At 48.4% G+C, this 15,807-nt stretch overlaps 1 protein-coding gene across 1 annotated transcript in view; it reads left to right on the forward strand.

Annotated features, from left to right (window-relative positions):
* BAG3 (BCL2-associated athanogene 3) overlaps positions 1 to 14,511 on the forward strand; it is a 23,480-nt gene extending 8,969 nt beyond the window's left edge. The window contains exons 2-4 of the mRNA XM_006831407.1: positions 8,889 to 9,197; positions 10,326 to 10,727; positions 13,696 to 14,511. Of these exons, the coding sequence (XP_006831470.1) occupies positions 8,889 to 9,197; positions 10,326 to 10,727; positions 13,696 to 14,511 (1,527 nt within the window). The remainder of the gene's footprint in view (positions 1 to 8,888; positions 9,198 to 10,325; positions 10,728 to 13,695) is intronic.
* The last annotated feature ends 1,296 nt before the right edge of the window (positions 14,512 to 15,807 follow it).

The raw sequence follows: 15,807 nt of genomic DNA on the forward strand, positions 1-15,807 counted from the left end.
TTTTACTAATACAGTGACTTTTTAAATGATTTTCCTGTTAAGTTGATTCCAGCTTATAATGACTCTATGAGACACGACAGAACTGTCCCTTAGGGTTTCTTACCTCTTTATTGCTATAAGCAATTGGTTTTAATAGTACAGTTTCTAATAAATTCAGTCAGAAGCTTTCAAGTTGTAGGTTATTAGTTTAAGGGAAAATGAATATTTTACAGAGCTGTAGGCAAGCTGCTCCTTGATAACCCTATACAGGGTCACTATGAGTCGGTTTCGACTCGAAGGCACTTAACAACAAGAAGGCAGTTTTTCAAAGTAAGCTGAGAGACAATAATGTTTTTAAATGAGGGATGGATGTTAGACTTTCTTTGCTCAATTTAAATAGTGTTGTGGAATCCTGGTGTGGCGCTGTGGGATAATGCATTGGACTAGAAGGTCAGTTTGAACTGCAAGGTCGCAGTTCAAATTCACCCACCGCTCCTTGGAAACCCTAGACAGGATCGCTATGAATGGGAACTGACTTGACAACACTTAACAATAACAACAATCTTCATGAGAACAGATTGCCAGGTTTTTTTCTACCACAGAGCGACTAGTGTATTTGAACTGCTGACCTTTTGATTGGCAGCTGAATAGTTAACCATTGCATCACCAGGTCTCTTTTCTACTTGGAGTGAGATGTCCCCAAGGAGACTTCCCCAAGGGACTTGCCAGAGAAGGTTGAAGATGATGAGTGGAGATTTTTTTTTCTTTTGGGAAGTTGTGTTTTATACCACTTGCCTGTCTGGTAGCATGCTCTACACCGACACCTACCAAACACTTGCATGGCCAGTGTCTCCCAGACCACTGAGCTAAGCGACTGACCAGCATTTTCGCTTTTAATATGAGACAAAAGCCAAACTGAGGTGACCTTATAGGTCAGAATATAGATTTCCAGGGCTATAAATCATTACAAAAATAGACTGCCTCTTTTGTTCCCCAACCACTGAGCTTCTGGTTAACAGCCAGGTGCTTCAACCACCATGCCACTAGGCCTCCTTAGTATGAGGCAGTCACCAGAGCGCACCTCAGGTAATTCTCCACTGGGCTCCCAGCTCTAGGCTCATTAAAGCTGGGGCCCCACTCTCTTTCTCGACAGAGGAAGTAAGTCATTTTTATTTCCCCGGAATGAAGCCAGGAGTTCCTCCACCTGGCTCTGCACTAATTCCCTGTGTGACCTTGAACCACATCCTGGTTCCCACAGCTGCTGCGGAGACTCCTTCAGGAAGGCTCCAGAGGCAGGGGTGTGGAGAGACTGCGAGCTGACTGAGACCCCAGCTTTCTCTCCAGTGGGAGCTGCCCTGTGTCATTGTGGGGTAGGGCGGGTGCAGTGCGGTGATGGTGCTGAGACCCAGTGGGTGCTGTTTCCCTAGGTTGGGTCCTACCTGACTCAGCTTTCTTCCTTAGGTCTTGGGGGTGGGGGTGCAAGGACCCCACCTTGGATTACTATACGTAAGAGTCACCTGGGAATCTTATTAAGGGAGATTCTGATTCAGTATATCTGGAGTGGAAATGCAGATTCTCAGCAGGGATCCAAACCTGAATGAACCCTTAAACAGAACAAGAAGCAAGTGGACTGGACCTGTTGGAGGGAGTGTGGGCCCCCGTGTTGCTGTATTAGGTGCTGTGGGGAGTCCGTTCCAACTCATAACCAACTTGTGTAGGGTTTCTTGAGGCTGTAAATCTTTACAGGAACAGGAAGCCTCACTTTTCTCCTGTGAAGCAGCTGGTGAGTGTCAACTGCTAACAGTATTGGGGTTAGTAGTCCAATGCTTTCCTACAGTGCCACCAGGTCTCCGGGGGACCCCTAGAGTTGTGTTTCTGGCAGCTTTTTCTTTCAGACACGGAAACTGTCCACACAACTCTGTAGAGAAATTGGCACCCTGACTAGTGTTACTAAAGTCTTTAATCCTCAAATAAAGGGGCTTCTAAGCTGCTCCTTGGAAACCCTATGCGGGGTCGCTATGGGTTAGAATCGACATGGTGGCACTTAACAACAACAAGTCTAAGAAACTGGTTAACAACTTGGTAAGAGTCTCTGAGGAATGGGGCATTGTATTCAGTAGGCCAAACCAACTGCTTTTGAGAAAAGTTTGGTTTCATAAAAGCTGAGAATGAAGAAAGCTGACTGTGTAGAGCAGGGAGTGGCCTCAGATTACAGACATTCATTCTTTTGCCATATTTCACTTAAATCACGCAACCATCTCTGAAGGTGATTGTTTACAGTTGGGGGAAACAGAGTCTTAAAGGAACCCTGTCCCAGGCCTCGCAGCTGGTGAGAGGCAGCCCAGAGCATAAACGTCAGACCCAGCATGCTTGTGAATTTGCAAAGAGAAGCAACCCCTGAGTTCTACCATTAAAAAAAAAAGTGTAGGTACACGCATCTCATTAATCCCAGGATAAAATAACCCCCGTGCTTTCTGGGTGTTTGTTTTGTGTTTTCTCAATAGCAAGCTTATCAGATCAATCTCCAGTAACTGTGGCTGGTGAACTACTGTACTTACATATACAAGACACACACATAATGCACGTAGCGTGTACATAGGAAACTAATGCAAGAGGGGCTTGGAAGGTTTGTAAAAACCCATGTAATGTGCGTGTACATTGTGTAAAAATACAGTACTTACGGAGTTCCTTTCTTTCTGAGAATCTCAGGACAGACTTGATTGCTCAGGCGTGCAGTGAATGAACTTTGCTGGAATGTGTGAACTCAACTTATTATTCAGAGTTTGTCCAGGAGCTGTGCTAGGGATGGTGGGTAAGAAAACCCTGTATTACATTACAGTAGGAACAGATGCATTTTTTATCCTTTGGCTGTAGGGATGCAAATGGACGAGTATAGACCCAACGGGCAATAACATTGTGTTCGTTTAGATGGGAAGTTTGGGTAGGAAGTGGATGCTACGTGTTTGCTCCAGCTCTCTCTCTCCTGCTGTCTCTCTCTGTTTGTTTTAGAAATACGTTTTTCTTTGTTTACTTTCCTGCCTTGGTAGAGATGTGTTGGGCCATTTAGTCTTGACCTAGGTCCTGCTGCAGGACAGGAAGTTCTGGGATCCCTGTGTCTTTTCTTTGTTTCCGAAGTTTGAAGTGTCATTGTAAGAGTCGCCAGCTGACCCGGGCAGGGCTCTTCTGGCCTGAAAACCCACTTAATAGAGTAGCGTCCTACTTCAGGTCTCCAGCACTGCGGGGCCACCCTAAGGAGGTACCTTTGTTGTTGTCACACTTTCTTCAGACCAGAGCACTGGGGCTCACAGTGGGGCCAGTTTATGGGGCTCAGCAGCCACTCAGTGTACAAAGACCTAATTGTGGGTGGGTGGGACCCTGCAAAAGCCTTCCTCACGCTGTCCTTGAAAGCGGCTGAGGTTGTGCACTGGCCAGGCACAGAGGTCTGCTTCTCCCTAGCAGATACCCAAGGACTGAGGTCCTGGCCTGCTTTTGAGACAGAGACTCCTTCCAGGGTCAGCAGCTTCCTCCGCACTTGGAACGTGAAACTATGGGGCACCTGCAATTCCTGCAGTTTCTAATTTGATTTAATTGATTGCAGTTAAGAGCAGTCTTTTTCGATTTCCCCGACATTCATTTTCCTTTGCTGGGCTTTATATAGATGTGTAGAGCTGGTGGCACAGTGGTTAAGTACTTAGCTTCAAACTGTGGTTCGAACCCGTCAGCAGTTTTGTGGGAGAGAGATACGGCAGTCTGCTTCCATAAATATGACAGACAGCCTTGGAAAGTCTGTGGGGCAGGTGTATACTCTGTCTCACAGGGTCGTTAGGAGTCGGAATCAATGGCTTCTAAGTTTGAGGGACTGCTTACCAACTAGGTAAGAATCTCTGAGGAATTGCTTTACAGCTAGACGGAACCTTGCAAATGAGAGCCAGGAATATCCCGGCTGGGAGTAACTTCTGAACAGTGCTTCTCAATGTAGCCTTGGCTGGACCCCACCACACACCCACTGAATCAGATGGCCCTCCTGCCTCAGGCTTGGTGCTTACCGTCTGCATTTTAAATATCTGATGCCCCCTAGAGTTTGGGAACTACTGCTTTTCAGAATGTTTCTGGGCTGCCCTTCATTTTACAGCTAGTTAGAAGCAGATTCAGGATCCGGGCCCAAATGCATGTCTTTCCACGTCTCCTAGCTGCCCCCTTAGCGTCCACACTGTTGTTACTGAGCTCAGCATCAAGGTTCACCCTGCTTCTGGACGCACCAGCCCAGCTGCTGGCACAGAACCTCATACCAGGCTTTCTCTAATAACAGTAACAGTAATAATAATATCTGGTGCTTAGGAGGGCAGATCTGGGCTCATCTAGGGTCATTTTCCCCTTGGTCCTCAGATATACCTCAGAGGGTTTTAATACAACGCTCAAACAAGTAGTGAGAATTAGCCAAACTGTTTTATGAATGAATGTAGCAAGGTTAGCTGTGAGAATCAGGTGCTCTCAGCCTTTGGCTTCCATTTCCTAATCAGACTTTGTGTATATGCATGAAGGGGGAGCATCAAAAAGTTATTGAAAAATGGAATTAAAAGACCATGGTGTTTTCCCACGTACTTACTGACGCCCGCTCATGTGGATTCCTGGTGCCTTTACCCAAAGAGCAGACAATGAGGTGAGCTGCCCGGGAAATCACCCCTAGAATGCCATTGCGATTCCTCCAGAGGCTGCCTGCCCATGCAAGCTTCGGTGAAGAGGTGAGGTGAGGCTTGGTGACATCATCCACCCTGCTAACTGTGACTGTCACAGGATCACATGACGCCCCCAGAGAGGACACACTCGGAGGAAGCAGACTCAACACACGGGTCCCAGGTCCGCACGGAAGGCAGAATTAGGCAGGTGTAGTGAGTTTACCTGTTGCTAGTGGGATTGTGGGGCTTATGCTTGAACTTGAGAACACTGCTTGTAGGACTGAAGAGCCATGTTTTAGTCACATTCTAGGGGAATCATAAATGTTAAACCACCTTTTTCTTTTACTTATTTTTTAAAGTTACTTCTCATTTTTCTCTTCCCTACTAGAATGTGATAAATGAAACAGGAAGAGCAATTGAACTTTTTTCAGGAGGTACTTTCTAGAAGGGAATGAGTTTGCTTGGCAGGACTCTAATGAGAAATATTAGGAGGTGGCCTGAAGAATTCCCACTACAGACCTTATTGTGCCCGAAGTGTCTTTTCTGCTTTTTATTGTGTGAATATTTACAGGGCCAATCATTAGCTTTACATTCAACAAATGAGTTTCAGTTTGGGTTTAAATTACTTGTTGTTATGTGCTGTGGAGTTAATTCCGACTTGTAGCAACCCTGTACAGAGTTTCCAAGGCTGTAAATCTGTATGGGAGCAGAAAGCCTCATTTTTCTCTAGCAGAAACCGCTGTTAGTTTTGAACTGCTGACCGTGAGATTAACAGCCCAATTCATAAATCCATTGTTGTTGAGTTGATTCTGATTCATAGAGACCTTATCAACAGAGTGGAACTGCCCCGTAGGGTTCCCAAGGCTGAAATCTTTCTGGAAGCCGACCTTCACACCTTAAACTCATGATGCACCTTCTGGGTTCAAACTACCTACCCTTTGGTTAGCAGGCAAGCATTTAACCACTGTGACCCCTGGGTCCCATGTTCATTTATGTAGAAATGTGTAATTTGCAATTCTCTAAAGCTGATACAGTTCTTTCTTCACCTAAAACAGAGCTTTCTAAACCTGAGAACCACTGTCCTCAACGCCCTGCCTTCCCATGCTACGGGCAGCAGCATTGGTCAGTTGGCCCCAAGCTCAGGCCTGAGTCTGCCTGGAGGCCTCTTCCCTGTCTTCATCTCCCGCCCCTACGCACATCCCTGGCTTTGCCTCATTTCCTCCTCAGGCATCCTAGATTCTTGTCCCAGTGCCACCTGTCTTCCTGGGCATCTCTCAGTGTGTGGTGAGCAGCAATTTGTGGGGGTGGTTGCTGGTCCTCACTTCCAGCTCAGCCCTCTGCGCCTTCCATTCCATCTTCTCCATCAGCTTAGCACTTGTCTTCCATATACTGTTCAAACGCCATCACCCCGGCCTGTCTTGACCACATCCTTTTCTCCATGGCACTTCTTTCAAGACCTGGCTGGAATAATGGCTCCAGGAAGCACTGTCTGCTGCCACAGACCTGTAGGCAGACAAGTGGACTGACTTCCTTCTCCTTTTACGCCTTCCTTCATTTGTAATTGAGTTACAAAATACGTCTGGTGAGGATGCATGACTCTTGGCAGACTGGGTCTAGTGATTTCAGGATCCAGAGGCCCTCCCTCAGAAGGAGCCCGCCTCAGCCTGGCTTGTTTCAGGATTCCAGGCCTCAGCTGGCTATGAGGGGGATGGTGGGGTCGGCAACCCTCACCTGTTAAAATAGAAGAGTAGGAATGGGCTGTGGCAGGGAGTGGTCAGTAAGGGGCTTCAGGGAAGTATATATAGCAAGTGTGGTAGATTTTTATGTAGGTGATGGTTAGATTCTGCTGAGTCAACTCTGACTCACGACAGAGGGAAGCGTTGCCTGGGCCTGTGCTGTCTTCGTGATTGCTGGTCTGTTTGAGTCCATTGTTGGGGCCATGCTGTCTCATTGAGGGTTTCCCTCAGACTCACTAGCCTTTCACTTTACCAAGCATGATGTCCTTTTCTAATCGTTGGTCTTTCCTATTGGTGTGTGCAAAGTAACTAATGTATCATGCAGAAAAAGAGGACATTTCCATCACCTCAGAACAGAAGGTTCCCCAAGACCCTTCCCATTCATTAGCCATTTCTCCAGGGACAGCCGCCATCTTGACTTCCATCACCATCAGCTAGATTTGTCCGTCAGTTTTGGTTCCTTTGAGACTCAGGAGTCTAGCGTTGGTTGAGGGCTTGCCATGTGTGTGTGTCCTCCTCCATCTGTCCTCATTACACACCTCAACACCAGTCCTACAGAGTGGGTTCTGCTTATGTTAACATAAGGAACTGAAGGTTCACTGAGGTTCAGGGTGTCATCCAAGATCACAGAACTATTGCTCCTGAGGTGGAACTTGGCCTTCCATTCATCTCCCTTACCTAGTGTGGTACTGTCAGTTTGAACCGCAAGGTGAAAGTTCAAACCCACTAGCCGCTCCTCGGAAACCCTCCCTATACTGTGAGCCAGAACCGACTCAGTGGCACTTAACAACCACCACTGCACAACCAAGTTAGTTTTGCTTTCTATTTGCTTCCTGCATTCTTAGCTATCTTACAGCCCTTTTGATGGTAGGGATCAAGGCTTTCTTGCTGAGTAACCACCACCCACCCACTCTACCCCCACCCCTAGCGCTGTGCTCAATGGAGGTTCAGATGGCGTAAGCCTTTTGTGCTTGGCTGGGAAGGTACAATGAACCACATGCAGCCAGAAAGATGACGTCCCAGGACTAGGGCCAGGCTCCTGAATCAGACTGGAAGGAATGGATCAAATGCTCTGGAGACATGTCATGGCTGCACACTAGAGCGTGGAGGGTTTCTTGAACGGTCCCCGAGCAGGGATCCTGTCCACACTGAGGCCTGGACCCACCCTTTGCTCTTGGGTGACCTGATAGCCAAGCAGACTAAAATAATGCCGCTGTCTGGAGCACGTGGGGATTCTAATCTGAGAGTGCCAGTCTGCTAATGTCCCCAAGGGTACAGTGACGCCCATGCCTTCCCTAGCCGAATCCCAGCAGCAGGAGAGAAGCAGTCCATGGGCCCAAAAGGGCCAAATTCCAGGCCAGCCACCTGGTGCTTGTGCCCGCACACAAACTGAGGAACACGCTGTGCAGAATTAAAACAATTCATCACGCAAACTGCAAATCGGCCCTAAGTGTTAAACTTTGCACCAGTTTTGCGAGAGGATACATTCATTACCCCCTGCAGGCTTGTTTGCTGTTCAGGTGCTGCACCGCTGCCTCCTTAAGAAAGAGTCACGTTCTCCTTACTAGCTGACCCACTTGGACTTGCAGCGGCAACACAGGTCCACAGCTCCCTTCTTCTGTGACCAAACCAGAGCCCTCAACTCGGACGCATGGTGATCCATTGTAGAAAGGTGCTCCAGACTGTTTCCAGGGGCTGCTCTGTCAGTAGCATGCTCAGGCCTTTCTCTCCTGGGTGGATTCGAACCTGTAACCTTTCCGTTAGCAGTGGAGCACATTAACTGCTACAGTATCAGAACTTCTTCCTCTGTAAAGGGACACCTTACTGCTCAGAAATAACTGGGATCCAGGGCCTTGGGGAGCTCTGCTGTCCTCCCTTTGCTTGACGACAAGTAACATGGCCTGGTGAGTACTTGGCCTGCCATGTCTGAAATAAGATCTTTCCATGTGGTACCTCTGGAACTTGGCCTTCTCTAGGGTCCCAAAATAGCTAGGAGAACTTCCTGAGAGGACACAAGAGGGTCCCCAACCGTGCCTCAACCCAGCAGGCATCTCAGGCCAGCAGGACTAACACTGGGTCCCTTCCCGTCCCACCCAGCCCCTCATTCCCATGCCTGTCCCCTGCATGAAGCTTGTTCTGGAAATTACTCCCTAGGAGGTATGCTCCGCCACCCTCCTTCTCTGCCAAGATCTCTAAGCTATGCTCCGTGTTTGGGTCCAGCATGCACTCGTGTGGTCAGGAACCTAGTGGGTTTTATTTGGAAATGAGACGACGTCTGTTGTAACGTGGTGGTGGTGGAATGCCATCCAGTTTGTTCCCCAGTCGTGGTGCCCCTACATAGTCACTGGAAAAGAATCCTCTGTCTTGCCAGTTTGGGGGCTTGGGACCTGTGTAGGGAGGGAGTGTTGGGGCCATGGAGCAGGGTCCTGCTGACCCCTAGGGACCAGAGTCGCTCAGAGGCAGTTCCTAACCAGTCTGCGTTTCTCTTCCACTGTAGGAAGCACCATCGTCTGCAAATGGCCCCTCCCGGGAAGGCGCCAGGCTGCTGCCCGTTAGAGAAGGCCACGCTGTGTACCCCCAGCTCCGACCCGGCTACATCCCCATTCCTGTCCTCCACGAGGGCATGGAGAACCGGCACCCTTTCTACGCCTCTGCCCAGCCCGGGATCCAACGATTCCGAACAGAGGCTTCAGCGGCAGCTCCTCAACAATCCCAGTCACCTCTGCGGGGTGGAGTGGAGCCCACCCAGGCAGCGGCTGCAGCAGCAGCAACAGCAGCCCAGCCCCTCGCCGCCCACAGACCTGAGGTAAGGAGAGGCCTGGCCCCAAGTGGCTTGGAGCAAAGCTGCCAGCTCATTGGCTAGGCCCCGGCGCTGTATCATTGTTTCGTTGACCTCAGTACATGGTGGATACACTTTAACTGCTTGGAGCTCTCTTGATACAAAAATGAGACCCCGCACTTGCCCTCAGTCCCTCGCAGTGAGCTACAGCTTAGAAGGAAGTCTGGGAGGCAGCTGCTCTCTGATGGGGTTGGAAGCCTGAAGCCAGACATCTCACAGGGAGATGATTGGATCCTCATTCCCAGTCTGCTTCATGCCTGCTTGGGCTGAAAATGGCAGCAACACAGGATCCCAGGAGTGGGGACACTTGTCCAAAGTCACTGTGACGTCCACCCCCACTCAGGACGACCATGTGTGTCAGCATAGGACTGTGTTCCACAGACTTCTCAGTGGCTGGTATTTCAGAAATAGACCAGCCAGTCTTTCTTTTGAGACTCCTGTGGGTGGACTCGAACTGTCAACCTTTCGGTTTGCAGCTGAGCGCCATCACCATTCCACAACCTAGAAGCAGTTCTTAACATCTGTGATGTTTTTGTTACAAAAATTGAAAGTGACATATTGATTAATGATATATGGGAGACATCTGAACAAATTTAAAAATGATATCAGAAGAACAGACAAAAGACATGTTAATAAAGACAAACAAAGCCCCCGTGTCATGGCCTGCACACTCACACATATGTTGTTGTTGTTGTTTATTAAGTGCTGTCGAGTCGATTCCGACTCATAGCCACCCTGTATAGGATTTCCAAGGAGCAGCTGGTGAGCTTGAACCGCCGACCTTGCAGTTGAAACGGCTTTGCACCACACCAGGACTCCCTCACACATACACGTACCATTAATCTTTAGTACAGCCCCGAGAGGGAGGAGGAACCAGAGCGAGGGCCTCTTTGCTCACTTTGCTCATGAGAAAGCTGAGGCTCAGGGAGCTATCTAAGAACGTGACTCAGTCTTTATACTACATCCTGAAAACAGACAAGTTTACAGATGGGGAGGGTGGTCTTAAGAACTGTGTTCCCATGAGCACATGGGGGCCCCGTTAGTGGACAGAGCAGCGATGCTCATGGGGCCACGCCCTCCCATTATATCTTGCAGCGATCCCAGTCTCCAGCTGCCTCGGACTGCTCGTCCTCATCATCCTCAGCCAGCTTGCCCTCCTCCGGCAGGGGCAGCCTGGGCAGTCACCCGCTGCCCCGGGGCTACATCCCCATCCCTGTGATCCACGAACAGAACATTGGCCGGCCCGCAGCCCAGCCCTCTGTCCACCAAGTCCAGAAGACCCACTACCCGGCTCAGCAGGGTGAATACCAGACCCACCAGCCCGTGTATCACAAGATCCAGGGGGACGACTGGGAGCCCCGGCCCCTGCGGGCAGTGTCCCCGTTCAGATCGCCTGCCCGGAGTGTGTCCAGCCGCGAGGGCTCACCAGCCAGGAGCAGCACGCCTGTGCACTCACCTTCACCAGGCCGTGTGCGCCCTGTCATCGACAGGCCCCAGGTACGGTGAACTAGTTGTCAGCAGACTAGCTAAGACAGCCACCTCTCCCGGGTTGAGAACTTTCAACAGGGGCTCTGTGTATGTGGGATGAAGTCTCGCCATCCTGGCTTTTAAGGGGCATTCTGGCTGTACTTCTTTCAAGACAGATTTGATTGTTCCTCTAGCAGGCTATGGTAATTTCGGTATTCTTCACAAACACCCTAATTCAGATGTATTGATTTTTGTACAGTCTTTCTTATTCATTATCCAACTTTCACATGCATATGAGGCGGTTGAAAATACCAGGATTAGAGGAGCTGAGATTCTGGAAATTGCTAGTCATGACTGTCAGAAACATAGGACACATGCTATATAAATCTTTAGCACTTTCTACAGACATGTTGTAAGAATCCTACAAAGACATCTAAGACGTTCTGTACACCCTTCAACCACATTCACTGGTGATGAACAGTTTTCTATGTTCCATTGTCATTTCTTCTCTCACTCTCTCAAAAAGTTCCAACAAATTTTTCTATTCTGTTATTCCACGAACTTTTTGAAGACTCCTCATAGGTCCATAAACACAAACACACTTACCTGTGAATGGTTTGAGTATTACTTATAGACATCAGAACGCATGACCATAAATACTTAGAGTATTTCTAAAGAGAAAGACATTTGTTCTTCATGATCACAGTAGAATGATCCGATTCAGGAAATTTAACATTATTCAATACTATTAGACACACAGTCCACATTAACACACAGTCCAGCCATCCTTTGGACCTCTTTTCCAGACCTGTTCCAGGGTCACAAGCACTATGTGTGGATGACATTTCTCTTCAGTCTCCTTGAATCTGGAGCAGTTGTTTGGCCTTCAACGGCCTTGACATTTTTCAAGAGCACAGGCCACAGAATACCTTCTAAGTGTTTCCAAAGTTAGTTCCTCGTAATGCAGCCATTGTTTTTTAAAAACCCAGAGGGGCTGAGCGATTTGTCTGTGAGTGGTGAGGGTCAATGCTGAGGACATCCGGGCTGGCCAGGGAGAACTGATGGAAGTGGCTGGCGTTTGGCCGGCTGAGCCATACACCTGATCAAGCTGTACTTGGGCCCAGTCACCATAGGAAAGAAGCACCTGTCTACAGAGATGCAGGTGTTTGACCACTTGGTGGTGGTGATGGTTGTTATGAGAAGCACCTGTCTGTAGAGCTGCAGGTGTTTGACCACTTGGTGAAGATTGTTAGGTGCTGGCAATTCATTTCCAAGTCATAGTGACCCAGTTTGGGGTTTCAGGAGCAGTAAATCTTTGTGGAATCAGAAAGCTTCATCTTTTCTCCCACAGAGCAGCTGGTGGGCTCGAACTGCTGACCTTGTGGTTGGTAGTCCATTGCTTATCCTACAGGGCTACCATACTTGCCTGTGGGTGAGACAGCATTTCATCTTATTTTTACCCCCTTTACATGGTAGTGCTGTAGGATACACACTAATCAGCAGTCTAAAACCCGCCAGCTGCTCTGCGGGAGAAAGATGAGACTTTCTGCTCCTGTAAAGATTTGCAGCCTCAGAAACCCTTTATGGGATCACAATGAGGCAGCGAGTTTGGAGCTTTGGGTTTTATATGACCCATGGTGCCTGCCCTTTCATAACTTATTCCAAGTTCTCTTTTGGGAGGCTTGTGAGAACTTGATCTAATTGAAAGCACTTGGCTACGCATCACAAGGTTGGTGGTTCAAACCCAGCAGCCATTCTGCAGAAGGAAGATGAGGCAGTCTGCTTCCGTACAGATTTACAGCCTCAGAAACTCTATGGAGCAGGTCAGAATAGACTGGACAGCTATGGATTTTTATTTGTTTATTTTGAACATGACAGAAGAATGTAGTATTTTAAATAAGGACTATTTCAGAAGAGCCTAGCTCTTAGAGCCCTGCTGTGGCGCTGTAGAGTAAGCACTGGACTGCTAACCACAAAATCAGCAGTTCAAATCCACCAGCAGCTCCTCAGAAACCTTACACAGGGTCGCTATGATTCGGAATCGATTCCATGGCACTTAACAACACCACCAGCCCAACTCTTACTTCCCAGTTGGTGAAATTATGTTGCTTGAGATTCCTAAAGTCTTTTGAGATGTTTGTGTATATGTTAGAAGAACCAAGGTCGTTCTTTTTTATGTCCAACTCATTTAAGAATACCGGCTCTAGCTTCCAGTTCATCAAAGAGAATACTGGCCTCCACCAGGCATCTAGCAGAGCGTTAGCTCTGACACAGATGTACTGAAGCAGGGTCCTTAGAGGGTTAACTATTTGAGGCATCTTGCTTATTCTTGGAAAACACATCAGTCTGAGCAGGCACCACGAAGCTGTCATAGGTTTAAAAACAAACCGTGCTGCTGCGAGTTGTTGAGCCGGTGCCAATTCCCGGCAGCCCCGTGTGTATGTGGGGTAGAACCGGGCGTCATGGTTTTCCAGGCTGTGATCTTTCCAACCAGATTGCCAGCATTGTCTTCCAAGGTACCTCTGAGGATGCAGCCCCAGCGTTTTGACTAGCAGTCGAGCACTTTAACCACAAGTTTGTGCCTTTTGCTGAAGCAGGAGCTGGATGGTGTCCACAGCGTGAGGAAGGACACATGGCAGTGCTCCACAGTGGGATCCCCCCAAGGGTAGGGGTTCCCCCATTTTCCCATGAGCTGTGGGGACTAAACTAGTTCAGCATTGGCTGAGGTTTGGGAATTCGCATTCGTGAAAATTCCTGGTTTTCTTGTCATTGCCAGAAGAATGCTTCCCGCAGAGCAATTCAAGATCTATTTGTAAATGGAAGTGGAACTGTCGTTTGGACAAAAATATGATTAAATCGTATTTTTATGTTGTGATACTGTTGCCTGACTTAGAAAATAACAAACGTCTTGATTTTGCTTCTCACTGGCACTAACTGCACACAACTGCCTATGACTTTTACTTACGGGACATCTCCCTGTGTCTTTTCTTCTTCGTAGCAGCCAGTGGCCCATCAAGAACCTTCTTCACCTGTCCCCCAACCTGAAAACAAACCTGAAAGTAAGCCAGGCCCCGCTGGACCAGATATGCCTCCTGGACACATCCCAATTCAAGTGATCCTCAAAGATGCAGATTCTAAGCCCGTTCCTCAGAAGGTCCCCCCAGCCTCTGAGAAGGTGGAAGTCAGGGTTCCCTCTGTACCAGCCTCTTGTCCTCCTCCTAGCCCCAGTCCTTCTGCTGTCCCCTCAGCCCCTAAGAATATGGCTGCAGAAGAGAGGGCAGCCCCCAGCCCTGTTCCTACAGAAGCCGTACCCCCGAAGGCAGCTGACGCTGAAGCCCCCCCCAAACATCCAGGTGTGCTGAAAGTAGACGCCATCCTGGAGAAGGTGCAAGGGCTGGAGCAAGCTGTCGACAACTTCGAAGGCAAGAAGACCGACAAAAAGTACCTGATGATAGAAGAGTATTTGACCAAAGAGCTCCTGGCCCTAGACTCGGTGGACCCGGAAGGACGAGCAGATGTACGTCAGGCCAGGAGAGATGGCGTCAGAAAGGTTCAGACCATCTTGGAAAAACTTGAACAGAAAGCCATAGATGTCCCCGGTCAAGTGCAGGTTTATGAACTCCAGCCCAGCTCCCTGGAAACCGAGCAGCCTCTGCAGGAAATCATGGCCATGGGCGCCACAGCAGCAGACAAGACTAAGAAAAGCACCGGAAATGGAGACGATCCCCAAACAGAAACACAGCAGCCAGAGGCCGCCGCAGCTCCAAACCCTGCCAGCACGACAGACACGGCTGGAAGCCCAGCAGCACCGTAGTCCCCGCAAAATCAGAACCAGGCCCAAAGACTTGGGATTGATTTGTGTGCTATAGAGAATTTTAAGTTGCATGCGTTTCAGGGACTTGAAATCAGTTTGTTTTTATTCTTCATAGCCGCTTGGTACACAGTAACACCTTGGGTGGAGGTGAAACACACTAATAAAAAAGGGCAAAAAGGAAAATGATGCTTTTCTTCTCTATCCTCCTTCCGTATAAAGGAAGTTTCTTGTTTCAGAGCTTACCCCTCTCTCTGCATGGGCACCACATGTTAGTCAAAGCTGTGTGCTGTCTTCCTGTAGCTCTGAATGGAAGAAGTGTTTTGGGAGTCCGTTTCCCCATCACATAAGCACCATATTCATTCTTCAGAAATGTTGCCATTTGAATGGGGTGATTTTCTTCATCTCTTAGTTAAAAATACCTGACTTTAGATAGAAGACCATGTGTAAGGAGCCATAAGAATATATGTATGTTGAATGACTTTAATTCCACATTCAAAAAAAAAAGAAAATAAAGTATTAATGTAACTCAAAAGTAATCTCTGTGGTTTATAAAGATTTGAAAAGAATGCCAGCTTGCAGATTGTCTGTTGTTGCTAGCTTCAGTCAAAATACATGGCAGCTTTATATATACAAGCCTATTGGCCCGGTTCACAACAAAACAGGTCTTTGTTGTTTTTCTGTCTTAGGTTCTTTGGAAACTGTTAAGTGCTGTTGAGTTGGTTCCGACTCATAGCGACCCTGTATAGGGTTTCTGAGACACGGCTGGTGAGTTTGAACTGCCGGCCTTGCAGTCAAGTGCTTACCCTACAGCGCCACACCAGGAACCTGGGGCCCGTGAATTTAGGTGCCTGCCACACTCCTTCAGGCTGCCCTAATCAATGGCCAAGGAGCCACTTGGGTAGCATCTCAGCTTTCCTGGCCTTAGACCATCTGCAGGCTGCACCAAGTGGCTAAGCTGGTTCAGAAGTGTCCAGGGGTGTGAAGCCTCACAATTGCCCTAGGCCGGCCAAAGCGGCTGTGGAGTGTCCAGGTCACTGGGGTTGGAAATGGGCTATCTTGTTTTGACACCTGAGTCACCAAACCAGCTCAGCACCTGGTTTCTCTCCTCAGATCAGGTTCCTAGAAGCCGCTGGGTAGAAGAAGAACCTTCTTCCTAGACCAGTACTTTTTAAAAGCTTGAGAAAGGACCAAAGCCCTGGAATTTTGAGAGGTGCTGGATTTCCTTCAATCGCTTGGCAAACCTGAACCTGAAAAGCAAGTGGAAGGAAGGTGGGCCTGAGACCTTGGAACTTCCAG

The sequence above is a fragment of the Chrysochloris asiatica genome, unplaced genomic scaffold (assembly GCF_000296735.1).
Source record: "Chrysochloris asiatica unplaced genomic scaffold, ChrAsi1.0 scaffold00003, whole genome shotgun sequence".
NCBI lineage: Eukaryota > Metazoa > Chordata > Mammalia > Afrosoricida > Chrysochloridae > Chrysochloris > Chrysochloris asiatica.